The following is a 22,580-nucleotide window of genomic DNA, read 5'->3' on the forward strand; positions in this document are numbered from 1 at the left end:
TCCTATACGTATTAAATATAAAGTGCATTAGGATAGTTGATAGTTCTATAACATTTTTCCAGCTCCCTGATACAGTGCATATCACTAAGCTTTATACATAAAATGTATACCATTGTGTGCAGTGTATTTCTTGAATATTATGCTTCACATATAGCCTGCAGTGTATAACAGGACACACAACTGTTAACTATGCACTTACACGGTATAACAAACGGTTTATTCTCCCAAAGGATCAATATGTTATGAGATTATTGCGGGACAAAGATAAGGTTAAGAGGTTCGATTGGCATACAAATGCATGGTAATATCAAGAAGTCAATCTACACTAAAACACGATTAGCGGGAGTTGAATGCCATAGGTTCGCTTCATGTGTTTACTTTAAGGGATGACTATATACAGAAAGTTGAACTAAAAGTATTCGGCTATATACGGTTATCAAAGTAAAACACACCCCGATAAGAACGAAAAGAAGCTGTTATGTCAAGTCTTTCACGGACTTTGAGTTAGTAAACATGATAAGCTGTACCCTGCTATCAGTGCTGTTTCACTGTCATTGGTTGTAATTGAGATCGTAACACCACAAAACATTTGTCTACCGTTCACCATTGGTAGAATCTGGCAGTTTCGTCTCTAAAATCTTTGCGAATTAAAGACTTTTCGAGAAGTATTTTAGTCTTCTTCTTCTTGTTCGTCTTGTGGTGCATGGTTCTACTATTTTAACAGTACCATGACTGACAATCCGGGTTTCGACAGTGATGGAGAAACGAAGTTTGACGAAGTCGAATTGGGTAAGGTGTCACCAGTTAAAAATGAGAAAGCATTGGAGGTAGCGGAGGAACATGATGGCCCTTATGCCGGTAAGTTTATCCCTGGATTGCTGCAGGATTTTTAAGAAGGAGGTGGTGGTGGTCCTGAGGGTCGTTGCAGCCGATTCCCATATCATTCAATTTTAACTTTTAGACGTGAAAAAAAAATGAATTGTGGTGCATATTTATGCTATAAATTAGGTCTGTAATTATAGGTCGACACTATAGGGATTCTGTTAATAACTATTTTCATTTGATTTCCTGGGATTGAAAAACGGGGTCCGACCCGCATTTGGTTGTAAATGCTATATGATATGTATTGGTGTAACCACAAGGTCTGATTGGAACAGGGCAGGGCTTGGGGGGGGGGGTGATTAAACTCTTCATCAATCTTGGCCGTCGAATACCAACATCGCTTAAGAATAATTTGAATGGATTCCTACAACCATTTACGACTCATATATCTGTATATGTCGACTGCTATACTCGCTGTTACATAACGCTGACAATTTTGAAGATGTTACATCTGAGTCAAAATTCGGAAAAGCAGCCTCCCTTTGAACACCATACAAATTCTTTGCAACCACATTCTCAACCTTTAAGATTCGCGTAAATTAAGTTGAATTATTTTACTTTCAAGGGAGCTACGTAATTTTGGGCTGACATCGATTTTTCTCGAAAGGGAAAGCGTGGATTGGCATACACAGACTGAAGTCTGAAATTTCAACCCTGAAAGGCAAAAAGTAATTTATAAACCTCACTATTTGTTATATTTGCGTCAGGAGTTGGCTTACGGGCGTGTATATAGATGGCAGGTGCAACGGAATTGCATATGCGTGATGATGCAATCCTTGAAAGTTAGTCGTGCGTTCGCTTTTGGAACTTACTAGGTTTTGGAAGCCACACAGCTCCGAACCATACGAGTGTATGTTGAGGTTTCTGTTGCTCAGTGTCTCGAATTTGCTCATGTACACTGAGTAAAATATATGTTATCGTATAAGTAACGAAGAGGTTGACAAGTGTATATTTCATGCGAATTGAAACTTTACAGCCTACTGTTCAGAATGGGCGGTTGTTTGGGATCAAACGCTGGCATTTCGGATTCTTATAGCTATGAGCTTCTATAGCTAATAGCGTAAGACAGGATTATTAATGAAGGGAACTTTGCAACGGAAGGAGAGAGGGAAATAGACTAGGAATCATGAGTCGGGGGGGGGGGGTCGGGGGATGGGGGTTGCGGGCAAAGTTTGTCGGACGGCGGAATGGGACTTTGTCGGACGGCGGAATGGGACAATAAATTTATCAAGCAACAGCTGAAACATGATTGCGTCTCAAAGAATGGTGCGCGTTTTTTTAAACCTCTACAGATATTCCAACCCTTGTCGCGAATGTTTACCTCAAAAATATATGAATGTTTGATCAATCTTGGCCATTTCTACCAACTTAACGCAATGAATAGCTTCCCAATATTTGAAATCTCTTTAATTAGATTTCTGCAGTTTCGATCACCGTGGTGACATTTATGAACTGTTGGAGTGAATCAACTAAAAGAGATTTTCGTCATAAAAAACATTCTGTGTTAAAACAAAAAAAATCGTTTTGTTAAATAAGTTGAGTATACATTGAATCAAGTAGCTCTCTCCAGACCCAGACATACACCCATCCACATAAATGCACAACTAATGTGATCATACTCTCTGTCATAATTAAAATTATGGTCTTTATCTACGTTATTTAGCATCCGTCTGATGGAGTGAATATACTAACAGAGAATTTCGTCATAAAAACCGTTCTGTTTTAAAACAAAAACGATCGTTTTGTTAAATAAACTTAGTATACATTCAACCAATTAGCTCTCCTTCGTCCCAGACATACACTCATCCACATATATGCACAAATAATGTGGACATACTCTCTGTCATATATAATTAATGATAGGTCTTAATCTACGTTATTAAGCATGCGTCATATAGCGTCGCGCAAATTTATTCTGAGACAACGCCTTTGAATATCTCTCCACATCAGTCCTGGAATCCTGTATCTATACCATAGTTTCCTCCATTAATCACCGATCACTTTTATAGCTTTATCGCAATCTAATAGAGCGACAATACTTGCCCTAATATTTCAGTTTCAGAACCAAAAATTATTTCTTGTTTGGGATGAGGGTGAGGATGTTAGGTTGAGGATATGCTTTGTAGACTGCGGTATTAAAATACAGTGGCAATCAGTGGCCATAGTTACATCAGACCTTTATGACAGCTCAATCATTTTTTTTTTTGCTAATGGGGGAGGGGTCGAGGGGGGGGGGCTGTGGCTCGGCTTAAGTGAAAAGACACAGACACCCTAACCACTAGGCTATATATATATATATATATATATATATATATATATATATATATAAATATATATATATATAAATATATATATATATATATATATGTATATATATATATATATATATATATATATATATATATATATATATATATATATATATATATAAACATATACTTCTTCGAGTTCAGTCACCAGACAACAGTTTTTTTACTCTACGATAACCTCCATTCTCACAATTTAGGAACATTCTGTAAAATACATTTATACAACTATAACATATATGCATCCAATATAGATCCCTTGCTGTACTCGGCTCTCCAAAAAAATGTAACAAACTGTTAAGTATCACTTTCTGACGTCATTAGCGACATATATTACATTACGAAAGAAAGCGGCTGGTCACATGAGCTATTTTCAGATATATTCCACTTTACTACGAAATAATCACAATGTCTCTATATCACTCGTATGTCGCGCAAAACTTTTCGCATCGTAGCTGTTTATTAATACACGAAATGGTATATGAATAATGTAATAATGAATACCGTGAGCTAAGCAATTTAATTTAATGTTGTTGTGCTTTTTGGGGGGAGGGGAGGGGAGGGTGACGATTGGGGGAGGAGGGAAACGTAGACTATACTTCAAAGGCACTGATGCTGATGCAAGAAGCTAATATTTTTAATATCGTATACCCTTGTATTTTTGTAGAGAAGGTATACTTCGATATAACACAACCTTGCACCTGCTCTCCTATGTTGAATATTTTATTTAATCTCCTAGGACATTGAACTATAGTTTTCTTTCTTTGCTCTTTATTCTATCCTCCCTTCCCATTTTTTCTTTTCTTTTTTCCTTTTCCTCATTGTGGTTTTTAATATTTCTCGTCTCCTTTCTAGAGCAAGTATTATACCGATATAGTTATAAATAATCAAAACTGTAATCGTATGCATTCGAAGCTTAAAGTTTTACGTCATTAGGACATGAAACACGAAACGAAAGAGGTAGCTAAGCCCTTCGGGGATACTCGAGATGGAATCTCTCTGAATCGATATTTAAAAAAAAACCCGAAGGAGCAGGATAAGATCTCTTGAAATTTGCAGAGCGAAATGATCAATCTCTCATTAAGAACGAACCTTCCTCATTCTATACTGAGCTCTCTGATCAGTCTACATTCGATTTCTCGTTGTCTACAGACGCGTACATAGATGGGTTCGGGAAGCTGGGTTGGACAAACGTCTACATAAGAAATGTTGATAATGTTCACCTCGAATCAACCGTACATAATTCTTGTCTTTCGTTGTCTTATTCAATACACCTGTTCTGTGCATCCAGGCCTCTCAAGTTGAAACGTATTTCATCGTTAAGTCAACTTTGATTTCTTGCAATATACGCCGTTGACGTCATCAATTTTTGAAAAAAACACAACAGAGACGTGCAGAATCAAAGAAAACATATAAAAAAGAGGCACAGAATGATACATAAAGAAATGAGAAAAAAAGTATATATAGTCAAGAAGTAAAATCTCTTCGCAGGTGATTTGGAAGTTAATACGGATAACTATAGGAAACTGAGATTTTCTGAAGACACAAAAGCATCAATTTTGGTGGATTTCCTTCCTTCCTTTAATCTCATTTTACATGCCAGCGACGTTGAGAGTTGTTCTCCCGGTTACATATATACATTCTACCCTTCGACTCAGAGCGATCGTTCCGTCTCCAGAGGACGGCGAAATTATGCAGGTTTCTCTCCTTGAAACAAGAATCTGCTTGTGACGTCGTGATTCACATCTTACTACTATTGGTCTCTCGTTGCTGCACAGATAGGAAACTACTTAGGGCGTATAGAGTGAAGCAGAAGTAGAGGCAAAACCTAAGAAGTGTCACTATATCTATTCGAATTAATTTATACATCTAGTCAGCATCGAATGTTTCTTTTACGTCATTGGAAATTCCAATGAAATCTTGTCTGCAGTCACCATCTTCTATCCATTTACATCATAGAAACGCTCGTAACATTTCTTGTGTGAAGTCATAATCTTCTGTTCTTTTCATCAACGGAAAACGAGTATCAATTCCTGCATGTAGTCATCATCGTGTGTTTCTGACATCATCTGAAAACTATAGTATCCGTATCAAGTATTGTATGAAGTCATTATCATCTTAAAGGAGCTTACTCGCCTTTAAAATCCAACTCTGCTTCATCGTTCCTCTATTTGTTTTTGTGTGTGTTCCACAATTCGTGAGGACTATCCCGTGCTTCATATATAGTCTGTGGAAAATTGAAAATACGCGTAATGCAATTCACAAAACTGCTTTGACGGTGGTACAGTTCCGCACATCTACAGTGACGCATCATTTTGTATCATAGTTTTGTAAGTTTAAGACTGTGTCGTTAAATATCAGCCTATACATACCAGCGTTTGTGTGGTCTATTTATTTTACGGTCATTATAATTCAGTCACGTGTTTCTGACATTTGCTTAACGATTCTTAATCTCGTTGATATTCGCCATTATTCGGCTGTGGATAGTTCAAGTGTTAGTTAAATTTATTTTACTACCCCGGTGGAGATAACTCAATTCATAATATCATATTCGAGGAGTTTGATCATATTGTTGACCTTTGATAAAATAGTTGATCATGGATCCCGAATCTGGTAAAGTTCCAGACCCCCAGAGTCCGGAAACAGTCCCTTTAAAATCCGGCAAAGACTCCGTTTTACCTTCATATACTGACGCGACGGGTGATACCACACAGCAACAGCAGAAGGGGTTATTAAAAGAACCATTCGGTATGTTATCACTACTACAAACATGGCTATGATGGAGTTAGCATACGGAGGGGGTTAGGGTTAGGGCTAGGGTTAGGAAGAAGTGGGGCGAGGTGTGAAAACGGGGATGGGATGGGCAATGAGTAATTTTAACGCAGCCTCGAGTCGAACTGATTCAACGAACTGTCGATTCGAGTCAGCCACATGTGTTGGCTCTGGCACCATGTACAACGACTTTTTAATTATTCTTCTTATTATTATTAGTTTTATTCGTTCACCCATCCCCAACACACAATGTCTTCATCAGTACAGCAATATATAAACTAAGTGATTCATTGTCACAAAGTCAAAGAATTGTTAAGTTTACTCTTGCAATTTGGTAGTATTGTGCATGACAAATTTGTGTAACCTTTCAACTGTTTAAAGTCGATTCGTTTTCGATGCCACGTCGAATCAATATATAGGCAGAATGGAAGCCACGCGTTGATGGTCAATATTTGCATCATTTTTAAAATCCTATATTTTCTGAATTTCTGCTCTCGCAACGAGAGAAACGTTCCCAGCGTTCATTAATATAACATTTAAATCTTTTATTTCTACGGTGACGCGGTTTTTCTGGTCATAATATTTCAGAGTCAAATAGATTTGTTGTTGTTGTTTAGGAGGGGAGCCTGTGGCGATTAACCAGTACTGACCCTGTCACTCATTTCATGTGCCTTTTCTCAACGCAGGGAGTAGAACGCGTAAAGCTCGGCTTCGTATTCAAAAGATATAGGAAAACCAATCAGCGTCTAATAAACATCAAATGCATAATGAATCTCATGATTAGGGTCCAGATAAGAAGCGAAGACAGGCAAACCGTATATAGAGACTGTTATGTATTCTTCTCTTTGTCCTACCTACATTTCTTCTAGCATTTTTGATTTTTCATTCAATTTACTTGTCTCTTTAATTAGCAAACATAATACTTGTCTATCCGTTTCAATATGAACCTTTTCTCTCAGCTATTCGTTTCATTCCATTTTGTTTTTTTCATAGGCATGCGCAAAGAAGATGTACTGAAGTATTCGAGTACTCCCTTCTGGCGTGGTCTTCGTTGGACCCTGCTGATCCTGTTGCTACTCGGTTGGTTGGCCCTCCTCGGGGCCTCGATCGGTCTCATCATTGCTAGCCCCAGGTGTCTACCATGGTGGCAGACCACTGTCATTTACCAGATATATCCTAGGTCCTTCCTGGACGCCAATGGTACCGCTGATGGTATTGGAGATTTCGCTGGTAAGATCATTGATTGGGTTTCACGCCCTAAAATATTAGAAAATAAAGTTCTGTATTCGATTGCCCAATTTTTCCTATGAAATAACAATTCTCTGCGGGAGTCATACATATAAATTAAGGTAAACGAACCGCGTTGGTTTCTTCCATTTGATTTCAGGGGTGGGGGGGGGGGGGATATAGCCCGACTCTTTGACTAATAGTGGCTAAAGAAATGTAGTAACTCTACTAGATCAACAAACTGTACTGTGTGTGGGGGGGGGGGGGTGGGGTGGGGGGGGGGGAGGATGGTAGGAGCTAAGATGTAAAGTCGTTGAGAGGAGGGGTTAAGGGGGAGAGGTGTCCCTTCCCATTAAAAAAATGGTAAAATGGAGGTTGCTTAGAAGCATAATTGTGTTATAGTTTGCAACTTATCAAACGAATGTTCAAGACCTTTTCGACTGTTCATACAGGAGTTACTACACATAACCTATACATGGTATACATGCATGTACTGTACGATAGGAGTGTTACTAATATTCTGTCTGCAAGTGAGGAAGGGGATGTGGTGTAGTTGCGCCTCTTTAATTAACTGACCAAGCCATTCTATACACCCATTCGGCTTACCCAAGTGGATATTACAAGCACATACGTTTATCAATAATTTCATTTCATCCAGTACTATAGATATTTCTCCTTTATCGTTTCCAGTAATAATATTTCAAATTATTTGGTTAACCTTGATGTAACAGGCATCACGGAAAAGATGGATTACATCAAGGACCTCGGTGTGGGTGCTATTCTTCTCAACTCCATCTACAAATCCCCGGATAGAGACTTTGGTTATGACGTCAGTGATTTGAAGGATGTGAACGAGAACTTCGGAAGTATCGACGACTTTGAAGCTTTACTTAATGCAGCACACGAACGAGGTACTGTTTGCTTCATTTCAGTGAATTCCATAGTGTGTGGAATAGGCGGAGGTAGTTCTTGCAGGGCATTGCTATTTACTATAACTATACACAGATAGCGTCGAAACACTGGTATAACTTCAACACATAACCGCGACGTCCAATAAAGGCGTAACCCCCCCCCCCACCCCCTCCTTTCACTACACAGGCGCCGGAGTGATCTACCATTAACAACAAAACCGTGTAGTGAAAAAGGGGGGGTACGCCTTTATTGGACGTCACGGTTATGCATGTGGGTTATACCAGTGTTTCGGCGAAATTTCGCACGTCAGCAGGTTAGGCTATATACTGCAGTGTACGGTAGTAAACTTAAAATGTGTTTATATAGAGGCATTGCTATTTATGACTGCTTTAGTAATGACATGCGTATTACGAATTTGAATGCAAACGGTCTGCCACCTTTACAACTACTCCAAGTCTCTCTCCATCACTCTCTCTTTCTTAAATTCTAATAAATATACGAAAAAACAGCGAATTCTTCACCCTTTTTCGACGCTACCGACTTATTGAGGTAACTCGGTGATAAATGTTGACTCAAGGCTAACAGTAATTGGTTATATTTCTTTTTTAAAGGGGTGAATAATTTTTCTTTTCAATTTAATTCATCGATGCAAAATATGAAAGGCTCGAAAGCTGGCAGACAGTCGCTATAAGTATAATAAGTTAACTGTAATTGTAGTCATATTTACACCGTTGTAGTTCAGACGTACATTGACTGGGTATATTCCTTCAGTACCGGTATTGGAAAATTCACGTCCGCCTGCTAATCAAGAAAAAATTTAAAACTGAAGGCTGGACGACAGATTGGTTTTGTTTTTCTGTGTTACATATGAAAGAAAGAGAAAAGTCACAAACAATTACAGATAATATTATTATTATTATTATTATTATTTCATGGCGTAAATTATTTACTTTGACTTTTGATTCTTTTATTTTCTAGATCTGAAAGTTATTTTAGATTTTGTCCCAAATCAGGCGAGTCTGGAGAGTGAGATGTTTAAGGACAGCCAACTTGGTAGCGCTAGTGAAACAGAAAATGATCTGAATTCATTCGTGTGGTCGGATGAAGTGCCAAACAACTGGGTAAGCTTTCATTGAGCTACCCTATGCAGTTATCTCCCGGGGAAGGGGCGGACAGAGGGCGGAGAAGGAGCCGGGACTGGGCGGGGAGGGGGTTACGGCGGTGGCTGTCTTTACACCAACAGTAACTTCAAGCCTATGGTTGAGTTTTTGTGCAAAATCCCATTTTCCACAAGTTGAATGTCAGTTCATTGTGTCTTTATTCTACATAAATTTGACTGAATTTAAATTTATTTTATTCAAAAATTTATAACTACGATCAATTACACGTTTTCGTTAAAATAATAGCCAGTGTGCAAAACAGTCAATTCCGATTTTTGCAAGTTTATGCAATGTGTGTAAGTCGACAATGTGCATGTCCCTTCTACGCTACCGTAGTATCTTAGTTCTCGGTTCAAGCGTAAGAAATATTAACCCTTAAACTGAGCACCCCCACCCTCACAACTTTGGCGTAGATGAATGTATGACACTTAAGACAACATGATTTGCATTTCATTTAACAATGTTACCAAATCTACCAAAAGATATTCCAGCAATTGGTTAAACCAATTAATTTGTTAATTCTGTCTGGTGCGAGTTGTCCACAAACAACTCCAAGAGGTCCAGGGACGTTATCACTGTAGGTGTTGTTTACCGCTCTCCTAACAGCAGCGATGATAATGATGTCGTGCTGTTTGATTCAATTAGAAAGGCTGCTAAAGGTGATGTTGTTATAATGGGCGACTTTAATTTTCCTGACATTAATTGGATAGATGGTTCTAGTAGTAGGAAAGGTAGTAATTTTCTAGATGTTGTGCAAGATTGCTTTTTACATCAACATGTTACTTTCCCTACTAGGGGGGATAACATCCTGGATCTTGTTTTGAGTTCTAATCCAAGCAATGTTGTTGATTTGACCGGTCTAGGAAAACTAGGAACTAGTGATCATGATATACTAGCTTTTGATGTTGTTTGTAAGGTCGTAAGTTCTATTAGCAAGGAAAAAGTCCCTGATTTTTCGAGATCAGATACAGAGGCAATTGAAACTTTACTAAAGGGTACAGATTGGATTAATTTGTTTAGTGATATGAGTGCTTCTCAGTCTTGGATTTGTTTTGCTGATAAATTAAAGGTCATTATGGAAAATCATGTTCCGTGGAAGAATCGTCGTCGTAAAAGCAGTATGCCTCACTGGATGAATAAGAAAGTTAGATGTGCAATTAGGCAAAAACGTAGAATGTGGAAGTTGTTTAGGAGGACTAAATCTGAATCTCTTTTGGCCAAGTTTAAAATTCATCAGCTGAAAGTAGAATGCTTAGTCTCTGATGCAAAATTGAATTTCGAAAAAAGCATCGCCCTAAAAATTAAAGATAACCCAAAGGCCTTCTTTTCTTATGTCAGGTCTAAGCAGAAAGTTAAAGATGCAATTGTTTCCCTTAGGGCACCACAGGCTGATAAGATAGTTACTGATAGTCAGGATGTTGCAGATATTTTGAACGACTATTTTGTGTCGGTTTTCACAAGGGAAGATACGAGTAGTATTCCAGATTTTCAGGGGGGCAGTGATAGGCCTAAACTGGATACGGTCTTATTTTCGGATGACGTTGTCTTAAAGGAGCTGCTTCGTCTAAATGTTTCTAAAGCTTCTGGACCGGATGCAATCCATCCGTATTTGTTGAAGACTTTTGCACACTATTTCTGCGTTCCACTCTCGTTGATTTTTAGTAAATTTATGGATGAAGGTTATGTTCCTAGGGACTGGAGATGTGCTAATATTACCCCAATTTTCAAGAAGGGTGATAAGACCAAGCCCTGTAATTATAGGCCCGTTAGTCTCACTAGTGTAGTTTGTAAGGTCATGGAGTCTATTGTTAAAAAGTCTTTGGTCTGTCACTTCAGCAGTCAGTCTTTGATCAGAGAGTCTCAGCATGGCTTTTGTCAAAAAAGGTCTTGTCTCACTAATATCCTTGAGTTTATGGAAGATGTAACAAGCTCACTAAATAGGCAGATGTCTGTAGATGTTGTGTTCCTGGATTTCCAGAAGGCCTTTGATAAAGTTCCCCACCAGCGTCTTTTACTTAGGCTGAAGAGCATGGGTGTCATAGGGAATTTACTGTCTTGGATCGGGAATTGGCTTGGTAATAGGGAACAGAGGGTGGTAATTAATGGCTGTGCTTCTTCTTGGCAGAACGTTACTAGTGGGGTTCCACAAGGGTCTGTATTAGGTCCCCTGTTGTTTGTTGCCTATATAAATGACATCGACGGAGATATTTTGTGTACAGCTAAGAAGTTTGCTGATGACACCAAATTGTATTCTGAGGTCTCTTCCAAAAGCGATTCTGAGAAATTTCAAGCGGATTTAGATAAGATTTTTTCCTGGTCTCAGGGGTGGCAAATGCTTTTTAATATTGATAAATGTAAGGTAATGCACATTGGTAGTAGTAACCAAAAGTTTACATACAATCTAAATGGTGTGGAGTTACAGGAGGTCTCTGTTGAAAGAGACCTAGGTATCTACATTGACTCGTCTCTGCAACCTTCCAAACATTGTCTTGAAGCTGCTAAAAGAGGTAATAGGGTTTTAGGTATGATCAAGAGGAACTTCAGTTTTCTGAAAGAGGACATCGTAGTTAGGCTTTATAAGCAGTTGGTTAGGCCTCATCTGGAGTATGCTGTGCAGGCTTGGAACCCTTATTTTGCTAAGGATAAGGAAGTACTTGAAAAGGTCCAGAGGAGGGCTACTAGGATGATTAGTTCCTTAAAGAGGGTTCCTTATTATAGGCGGTTACAACTGTTGAATCTCACCACACTGGAGCTTAGGAGGTTACGTGGGGACTTGATCCAGGTTTTCAAGATTGTGTATGGTTTCGACAATTTATCCTTTACCGACTTTTTCATGTTTGCAAACAGTAGTTGTACTAGAGGTCATTGTCTTAAACTTCAAAAGTCGCATAGTAGGATTAATATTCGGCATAACTTTTTTTCTAATAGGGTTGTGAATGAGTGGAATAGTTTGCCTGAGAAAGTTGTACTTGCAAGTAGTGTCAATGGGTTTAAGAATGCTTTGGACAAGCACTTTAAGCATTGTAATCGGGTCTGAGTGTTTGTGTCTTCAGTTTTTTTCCCTCTCTTTATAGGGTCCTTGATGGGGACTTAAGTGTCCCTCCTGATCCTTTTTTCTACTAAACTAAACTAAACTAACCAGGGTTGTCCAACCTACGGCCCGCGGGCCACAGTCCGGCCCGCCGCAGGGTTGGGTCCGGCCCGCCAGAGATGCTCTACGGTGCGAAATTTTAGTGAGCAGATTTATTGATAACAATTTGAAGCTATATAAACAATCATTCGAATCTTCTGGGTCCAAAAAACTGCATACAGGTCAGTTTGTGTGACAGGAAGGAAAGTAAATCAGTGTGCTCCGCGCGCAGTGCTCACGTTTTGTTGCCTTGGGCTTCGGGCAAAAAATCGAAAAATCGAGCGTAGGGTTCATGCGACCCCCTCCTTCATCATAATCATTCCATGTGGCCCTCCTCTGCAAAAGGTTGGACAACCCTGGGTTAAACCATCCTGGTCGATTTTGACATCATTTGTGGTTTGTTAATCAACGACTAATTTACTGCAACTTCATTCTTTCCGTCAAAATGGCGTCGTCCAGACACTTTCCCATACCGATATCCTCACCGATATCCTGATCGATATCCGATATCCTATATGATACTGGATTGCACTGGATTGTTTTTTCGGGGGGGGGGGGGTGTTATTGTTTTGTTATGGTCTTATTGTCCTATTGTATGAAATTGTGTATTTTGCTTTGTTGTACTTTGATTGGTCTCTTTCTCTGTATTTTAGGGAGCGAAGCACCCGGTCAAGCCCGCAAGGGTTTTTTGTTCCGCTTCCTTCACTTCATGTATTATTCACTACTGCTTCATGTTATTTGTTATTTGTAAACGTTTAAATGCATGTTGTGAAAAACAAATAAATGAAATGAAATATCCTCAAACGCAAAAAAAAAATTACTAAACTGCAGAACTTCCGATTTGTACATCATGTTTTTAAAGAAACTTGAGTACTCAAACTAATGAACCGTATTGTTAATTGATTTGTTTTGAATTTGCATAGGCATTAAGAACTTACCAGAAACTACTCAAGGAACTCTTTTTATTCCTACCGTACTATTTTCGATTGCAGGTGAACATGTATGGCGGGTCAGCGTGGACTCTGGATGAAACACGTGGACAATACTACCTTCATCAATTCTCCGAGTTTCAACCAGATTTGAACCTCGACGAAGATAATGTACTCCAATATCTGGAGGTCAGTTAATACAATCCCCGCCACTTTTATGTATATATATATATATATATATATATATATTTATTAATCATAATACAAAATGTATACAAATTATTCAAAGGAGGGTTAAAATAAAACGTGCAAGTATTACATTGCTAAGAAATGAACTCGATGCAACTGAAAAGGTGAACCAATCTATAAAATAAGTCTTACTTAATTAAAACTTAGAATTCACATCAAAGTTGACACATATAGTACCCAGTAACTTATTATCTACGACCATTTCGGGGGTGGGAGGGGGTGAATGGGTGTGTGGGTGAGTGAAATAGGGTAGGTAAATGAATAATAAGGGGTATTTATTAACATCCGTTACCCTACCTTTCGGGTTTAAATTCAATCATTAGCTTCCCAAACGTAGAGTAAAGGAAAGGATTTGAAGCGAAATGTATGCATTGTTTTTGTTTCTATAATCCTGGGCATGCGCAGTATTGTAGTGTCAAAACGACGCTCTTCCAAAGTCAACCAAGATTCCTTTGCATAAAAATTGTCATTAATTCATGATAGGACTATAAATATGTTTTAACGCAGAGAACGTGTATCTCTGTGTGTGTGTCTTTTGTTTTCTTTCTTCAAAACAATGTACTATTGTTCTTTCAAACGAATAGGACTCCATGGAGCAATGGTTCGCTATGGGTGTGGATGGTTTGAACATCCAGGGGACTCAATTCTTATTTGAAGGTCCAATACACAAGGATGAACCAGTTAATGATAATTACAACGGAGAACTAGAGGTAAGAGGAACACATGTACGGTACTACCGCTTTTTGACAATAGCACATTATGTATTCATGCCAAACCGCTGATCACCCAGTACTCTGCACAAGTTCCCTTTCGAGGGGAATGGTGATGCACACCTGACGATGATCACACAGTCACAGTCCCGATGCAAGGGGACTGGGGTTGAGAGCGGATCAGTCGTTTGGTAGTTTGGTTTTCGTGCCCAGGTTCTTTCCTGGGCGACTTTTCCTAATAAAAACTATGCACAAGTCGGACTAGACTGTACAGCTTCCAAGCCTTATATTACCATATTTCATCAATTGATGGCAAGTTACGAACGGTACACTGTATTAAGTGACGTCACGTTTCTTTCAACGATGGATACAACAGACTAAACCTATTGTCTTATAATTATATCCAATGTATATAAGGTAGTATCGAATGCTGGCAAGATGTGGGCACAGTGAAGTAACAACATCAGGGACAGATCCATAATGTTATTAAGCATATAGGTGCGGCCCTGGGGGTCGTTGAAGCTGACTCCCATGTATGGCGCCTTGGTGGTCCTCGCCTCTCCCCCACTCAACCCTTCACCCCCTAACTACCCCCCCCCCAAAAAAGTGCCACGAAATTTAAGACGTCAAATGGTGCATTCTGAAGCATATTTTAAGCATAAATTAGATCTGTAATGAGATACTATAGTTAAATCTATAATTAGATCTATAATTAGGTCTACACGATTGTAATAATAGCTACCGTACTTTTGAAGTTTTCCAGAAAGTTGAATACACCTCCCACCCCCGCCCCTCCTCCCCTTCCTCAGAGATATGAAAGCTTATATAAGAAAGGGTATAATCATTCGTTTGCGTGTGTACAAACGTCGACAAAGATTTTCTAGTGAGAAGGGGGGGGGGGGGGGCGAGAAGGGAGGGGTTTATTAAAGAGAGTCTAAAAGTCTCCTGTAACGTATATGCTATATGAGAATTTAATCTGACTTTCCTTACAGCGTTCCCATTCGGATTTCTCGCCTAGCTGTATATAGGCTTGAAAACGATCACTGTAAAAATGGCGTTGGTGTCCAATGAGGTAATTTGGGAGTCAGTCGAGGTGGCAGATGTTAAGGGATGGGTGGGGGGGGGGGCGATTGAGGTGACAAAGAATAGCTCTTTAAGCCTTACCCCATCCGTCGTCCCATATTTCTTAACATTTTTTACCGTTCTGTTTCAGGGATACGATAGTCTACTGCATTACTATACTTCTGACTACACAGGAGTACATGAGTTACTCAATACGTGGAGGGAAGGTATCTTCTTCCGCTACTCCACTGCAGGAACTTATCGGTAAGTTATGCTCTCCAACATACCATGGGTAGGTTTATGGGAGCATCTTCTCTACTGAAATCTGTTTTGGCATTAAAATATTTGTGGCAAAGATAATAACTTGGCCCAAAACAGGGGTACATAGTAGAAACACTTAGCATTCTATATACACTCTTTTCACCAAATGGTCTCTTATACTATTTCGGTACGATACTTTTCTCCCGGGCCACCTATTCCAACTCTATATCTGCCATTTTATAATATTTGGGGCGAGGGACGGGGGCCGGGACGGGCAAAACAGAAAAACTGTACTCCCTCACAAAATTATAATAGTATTGGCTTAGTATTTTATGGTATGAAAAAGATTGATAGATACCTCAATAATTGTGACACACAATATAGAACAATAAATAATTTTCTGGATCTAAATTTCAATTATCATGCAGTTTGATGATCACTGATTCCGATACCAATTCGACGTATTTGGGGAATTATTACGGAACAGACGATAATCCAGAGGCAGATCTCGCCAAAAATTACAACCTATTCAATATCGGTGACGTCAACGGAGATGGCGGCCGCACTAGCGGAACTGAAATTGACGAATTGTTACGAGATTGGTTGAATGCACTACCGGATGGTGAATGGCCTAGTTTTCAGGTATATATAGCTAAGAATAGTCCAGTGAAAGAACGGGATACGGGGGTGGAGTCGGGAGGTAGAAGGGCGGGACTGGATTGCCATGGTGAAAATACGACTGTTTTCATGCCATGACCTTCAATGCGTGTAAATCATGCATGCATTGTTGCAGAATGTTGTTTCACCTTTATTTCTCACTGTTTTTGTTGTTGTTGTTGTTGCTCGGTGTGTACCCCTGCACTCCCCGAGTTTGAACGTTCAAAATCCCCAGTTCCAGTATGGGCGGGGTCTCATTCTCACATTGTAAATGATTGGCGGATCTTGCTTTCATTTGCAGACTAAAGCAAATGATGTATGTATGTATGTATTTTAGATCCTCCTGCAAGCAGGAACTCGCGATGATGAGGTTACTCGTTCGGTTAAGTGCTGTTACATGCATAATTTTAATAAAAGCATTTCCGTCGACTGAGAATGTATTACTCGCTATGAATTGGAATTCCAATAATGGAAACTCGTCTGTATTCAGTATTTGAAACAATTCAAAAGTTTACATGCATATTCATAGTATTTGAGGATTTCTGGAGTTCGCCGGCTTCCGTCCCGATGTCGTGGTGCGGATATAGCAGCTCTCCGGTGTCTGAAGATGCTTGAATAGAAATATCAAATACGCTGGTAAAAAATCTGATTGGGTAAACCCTGCCTAGAATAGTAATTCCTGAAGCACAGACCGGCACGCGTTGGCTTACCAAACTGTTTTGAAAAAAAAGACAGTTCCTTTGCCTTCTCCCTAGTCTTTCATGAGAACTTAAAAGACAGCCAAAAAAAAAACAAAAACGAAAAAAGAAATTCATTTCATCGCCCTCCTCCAATCACCTTTTATTTTTGTGTAACTAGCATGGCTGTTATTCGTGTTTACAATTTGATGGTGTTAAGTTTTTTTGTTTTTTGTTTATGTATTTTATCATTTTAGCTTGGAAGTCACAACGCTAGACGCATAGCCAGTCGTTTGTCGCATCCGTATGTCAAAGTCGCAAATATGCTTCTCCTGACACTCCCCGGAACTCCAATCTGTTACTATGGTGACGAAATTGGCATGAAAGACACCATGATTGAGACGTATGATGATGTCCAGGATATCAAAGGAAAGAATGATAAGGTAAGATCAGGTATATATAAATATATATATACATATATATATATATATATATATATATATATATATAAGAAATTATGAACCCCTCCCCTCCCCCTCCCCCTCCCCCTCAGTTCTTCCCATTCCGCCCCCACCCCCGTCTTCAGTTTTAAATGTAGATGTCATCTGTCCAGTCTTGTTCCATTATAGATCCAATTTCTTTTAATCTTGTAAGGGGAGTATGAACAATTTGTCTCGATCGATTGTTGTCACAATCTTTCTTTACATTGCCCTTTACCATATTGTTTGTTCAAGGTGAACTGGTTTGTTAAGACACGTGACCCAGAACGAGGTCCGATGCAATGGAATGACTCTGCCAACGCTGGTTTTAGCAAGTCTGAGCCGTGGCTTCCGGTTGCAGACAATTATAATGTTGTCAACGTAGAAGTAAGTCTTTACTCATGAATTCACTCCCACACTGAAAACATAGTAGCCTATAAATACTTTATGATACACACACTGAAAACATAGTAGCCTATATATACTTTATGATACACACACTGAAAACATAGTAGCCTATATATATATATAGTTTATGGTACAATTGCCCTAATTTGCAGGCTGAATATGTGAAATTCAGTTTGTTGGTCGTCAAAGGACAAACTGACAGGCAAGGAGAAATAATCGTCGAAATGGTATCAGAAACGATGATGAACTCAACACAAAAAGTTCAGTGAATTGGCTTTTTGTTTGTGTTGTGTGTTTTGGAGGTAAGGTGGGGGTTGGGGGTGGGTTCGCATCAATAAAAGACCTAAAAATATCTTATGATAAAAAAGCATCTACGTAAGAGATGACAGTTTTATGAATGTTTCAACAGGTAGAAGCTAAACTCTTCAGAAAGAGCATTGATTTTTCAAAGCACAAGAATATCTTTACAACTGTACAGTTCACCTTAGTCTACAGTCTACTTTGCATATAAAGTTCTGGACAGTTCACAAGCTATCAAACCTTTCTTTTTCATTATAAATACCAACTTATAATTCACCTCCTTTTAGGGGGCTTGAAAAGTATAATATACGGTATAGTTCATTATAACTTCTCACTAAATTATTACAACTGTAAATTTAATGTGTAAAAGTAAGTTGGCCTGACGTTTCGATCCTAGCAGGATCTTCTTCAGAGGCTATATGACACTAAGTAACAGTAACAGAAGGGACAAAAACACACAGAATACAGACAGGTTTATGAGCATTGTGAACATAAAGAGATAGATATGTTCACCATGCTCATTAACATGTCTGTATTCTGTGTGTTTTTGAAACGTCAGGCCAACTTACTTTTACACATTCTCTTACACTGGCTCTCTAGTGGATTAGCAGTTTGCTAACAGTTTTATTTTATTTTGATTAACTGTAATTTAAGTCAATATTGTTGAGAATCGCAATGTAGTTCGTTTTTATTTGTAAGAAAAGTAAGAACTTTGTTTCTTTGCTCATCGTGATTAATTTTGCAGAGACAATTAGATCAAGAGTTTTCAACTCTCGGTGTTTTCAAGAAAACCGTCGCATTCCGATCCGATAACCGTGCGTTCCTGTCAACCGATATCCAAATGTTGGAACATGAAAATGATGTGAGTATAATTGCTTCAAGACATGCAAACAGTCGGACTAAGTCAGATTTTAGGGTTGCGGTTTGCTAATTACAGGCAAATTTTACCAAACCCGTATCGAGTATTACAAACAAACAAAAAAGAAAGAAAAAAGAATTGCATTTGATCAAACTAAGACACCCTTCTGGAATTAATAATTTCACCACAAGAGTGTTCATAAGCAAGTACCGCAATTTGGACTACAGCTGACCTTTTTGTCGTCCGGCACAGTAATGTTTGCCTGCATATACGCAGGCACAACCGGAAATATATCTTGCCTGCATGGAAGAGTTCCCAGAGGCCCTTAATTCTCTCGTCTGCCTATTGCATAATCCGGTATAACTGGTAGTGCCCATTCTAGCATATTTTATTGGAAGCACTTTACAACTGTTAAAAGTCATCCAAATACCTACTTTATGCTAAAAAAAAAAATGAAAAAACTAATTGTGTATCTAGCTGGAAGCAATTTTTCGGGATCGAACATTTTCAGGTCAAAGTTTCTCGTAATTTGGGGGCAGTATGGAAAGTACTTTGTGTCGTAACTTTCTGCTGCTAAATACTTAACTCTAAGAAACAACTGGCGGAATATGTTTGTGCTATATTATGAAGCACAGGAAGGACTGCAATGCTTTTTTTTGGGGGGGGGGGGGAGGGGGAGGGGATGTTTTGTCATTTTGCTCAAGAAAGATTTATTTATCTTCTATTATTTGACACTGTAATGGTGGTAATAGGAGGATGCATGAAAGTCAATCTAATATTTTTGTTACAACATTCACGATCAAAGGGTAAATAAGTAAGTTTATTTTAACCTTTTCCGAGATGATATAGAAACTCTACCTTTTTATTGATATATTCTTTTTTCTCATCAGATAACTGCTTATATCCGAAGCTCTGATGAACAGAGTGAAAGGTTTTTGGTCGTGCTTAGTTTTTCGGATGAGCACATGTACAGCGATCTTTTCAATAAGAACAACGACCTACCTCTCGAAGGAACGGTGCGTGTGGCTACAGACGATGATAGAGAAGGGAAAGCAGTCCAATTAAACAAACTATCGATCTTTGGAGGAGAGGGACTAATCATTGAACTTCATTAGAATAAGAAAGAGAGTGAGAAGAACAAACAGCTTTGATGTATAGAGTAATCTATAGATTAATTGATAGTATTGGTAGATATGCCCTTTCTTGATAAGTACAAAATCAGCTAGGCTCTTCGTATTGTTACATATTGTATAAACGCATTCATTAGCATTGGCGTTGTTTGCATGCATGGACAGCCCCCTACTACTAGAGACCGCTCCCGAACTTAGCTATATACACGTGACACGAACATGTTAGATGTTTCTTCCGTGTATACCATTGTTAGACGTATTCACTACCCCTCCCTCACCCCCACCCCCTGCCACCCACATCGTGACTCCTATTGTATTCCCCGGAGAATGTATATCAACCCTGCAGTCTTGGATTAAAATCTGCTTAGATAATTCTCATATTGTGACCTGTAATATTGTGTACTCTGTTGTGGTGTGTTGTATCATGGAGGTCTGTTTTTACCTCCATGGTTGTATTTAGGTAGATCGTTGTCACGGTGAATGTATAACTTGTTATTGGCCATCAATTACCCTTCCATTAAAACCGTAAGTTACCAAGCATTCCATTATATAATTAGAGTCACTTGGAAAGCGATATATAGATCCTTGTTTTCAGTTCAAAGGTTCCCTATGATCACATTATTACGATCTTACTTCTTTCCCATAGAATTAAAAAGAATGAGCGAATGAAAGTTTTGGTTTTGAACAACGAATATCTACATGCACTATGCCTACAGGGTATCGCGCAATCGCTAATCTTAATATGTAATGCACAGGACAACCGCAGGCCTATACATAGCCCTATACATGTGCTCTTGCCGTTGCAGGTGTCGGGACAACTAGAACCCTCCCACCCCCACCCCAACGGTATAAATACAGAACGAGACTTACCTAAAATCCATTTGAAAACGCCTGTTATATGAATATATATTATATTACGAAAGACTTCCTTGATCATCTATTCATCACAATCGTCAAGAATTACAAGCGCTAGGTTTACTGCAGTGTGCTGTGTTACGCTACGTAAGGCATTCTGTTAACAAAACAGTCTAAAAACAAAACCACCGAATTGTTTCGAATAAATAAAAGTATTGATTTCCTCATTCCTTGCAAAACGGATAATTCCTAAGGAAAATGAGTACATGTAACTCATCATAATATTATGGTTATTTCAAAAGTGAAAAGACGACTTAGGCCGTTATGATATGCATCGGTTTGTATGTGTTCATAATAATAATGAATAAATGCGGCGCATTTAAATAACTAAAGCACATGACACGTTTTTGGCGAGACCTTAAAATGGTTTTGTTCGCAATATAATTGAACTTGAGCACGTCTGAAATCAAGCAGTCAAACTTATGATTTTGAAGTTTTCAAAAGAAAAATAATTATAATCCGTGAACAAATTCATGAATATGCAGTCCTACCACCCCCCCCCCAAATGCAGTCCTACCACCCCCCCCTCCAAAAAAGAGACATCAGCAAGCCGACAACTTTTGTGACTTACTTTTCAAGAAAAATCAAGTATGGTGAACCTAAGGGCACCCTGAACTAACTTCGCGATTTTGTAAAACTTTGCTAGTGTTTAATGATTAGATGTTGATTTATGTGTTGCCAAATTGATCCCAGATGGGGCCTTGTATGAGAGAAGGATATAAATGTCTAGAATTTGATTTTGGCCTCCTCTGGTATAAAGTGTTCAATAAATTGATCAATTTATCTATATACTCAATCCGATCATTTATCTGTTTAATAATTTCTACATTTGTTTTTAATTTATCATCAGTTTGGTGTCAATGAAAGTATGATGTTTTCTCAATGAAATATTTTCGAGCATTCTCCGTGGCATCTGCTTCCGCCCTACCCCCCCCCCCCCTTCTAACCTTCCTCCTCCGTCAACACGATATTATGTACCTACCTGTACCATACAATACACGTCGGGCTCATTTTTGTACCGATAAGTGAACATTCCATTCCATTCTAGAAAGTAGCGCCCAACATTCCACCAATCGAATTCTAAAGACAACATTCGAAGTAGGTTTTTGCTTTTGTTTTCCTCCCCCTATACTGGAAGAGCTGCGAAGCAGGAGGTTGGCGACCCAACCCCACGCCCCGCCCGTTCAATCTCCCAAAAAATCAAAAGCTAGTGCCACAACATTGTGTTAAACCTATCTATAGACCTCATTTCTAGTTTAAATATGCCTCAAAATACACCATGTGACATTTAAAATTTCATGGGGGGAGGGGGTGGGAGAGACCCAACCATATTCAAGGGAGTGGGTTTCATCGACCCCAGGATCAATACCGTCTTATTTTATTACAGCAAGAAAGGGATGCCCAGTTGTTACCTGCTCCACTCTGTCCAAATACAAAGTTATCTGGTCGACATACTTGACCAAATGGTCCAGACCTTACAGAGTCCATGTGCCTGGTTCCCAGTTTTTATTAGATCCTGGATCCGCCTCTGCATATCGCTAACAAGATACAGATA

General features: G+C 38.9%; 1 protein-coding gene across 1 annotated transcript; it reads left to right on the top strand.

Annotated features, from left to right (window-relative positions):
• The first annotated feature begins 552 nt into the window (after positions 1-552).
• On the top strand, positions 553-21,522 carry LOC139970962 (amino acid transporter heavy chain SLC3A1-like). Its single transcript, XM_071977054.1, has 12 exons — positions 553-858; positions 6,954-7,190; positions 7,919-8,098; positions 9,078-9,220; positions 13,382-13,507; positions 14,152-14,277; positions 15,491-15,603; positions 16,029-16,242; positions 17,192-17,377; positions 17,669-17,800; positions 18,867-18,983; positions 19,871-21,522. The coding sequence occupies exons 1-12, from the start codon at positions 729-731 to the stop codon at positions 20,093-20,095; spliced, it is 1,929 nt and encodes a 642-aa protein (XP_071833155.1). The 5' UTR covers positions 553-728; the 3' UTR covers positions 20,096-21,522.
• Positions 21,523-22,580: the final 1,058 nt, after the last annotated feature.

The sequence above is a fragment of the Apostichopus japonicus genome, chromosome 8 (assembly GCF_037975245.1).
Source record: "Apostichopus japonicus isolate 1M-3 chromosome 8, ASM3797524v1, whole genome shotgun sequence".
In the NCBI taxonomy this organism is placed as follows: Eukaryota; Metazoa; Echinodermata; class Holothuroidea; order Aspidochirotida; family Stichopodidae; genus Apostichopus; species Apostichopus japonicus.

Bases quoted from the DNA above. Each gene is read 5' to 3' on its own strand.
- LOC139970962 (XM_071977054.1), top strand. From the start codon at position 729: ATGACTGACAATCCGGGTTTCGACAGTGATGGAGAAACGAAGTTTGAC. The intron at 859-6,953 runs GTAAGTTTATCC...TTTTTTTCATAG, and splicing joins ACATGATGGCCCTTATGCCG to GCATGCGCAAAGAAGATGTA. The intron at 13,508-14,151 runs GTCAGTTAATAC...TCAAACGAATAG, and splicing joins ATGTACTCCAATATCTGGAG to GACTCCATGGAGCAATGGTT.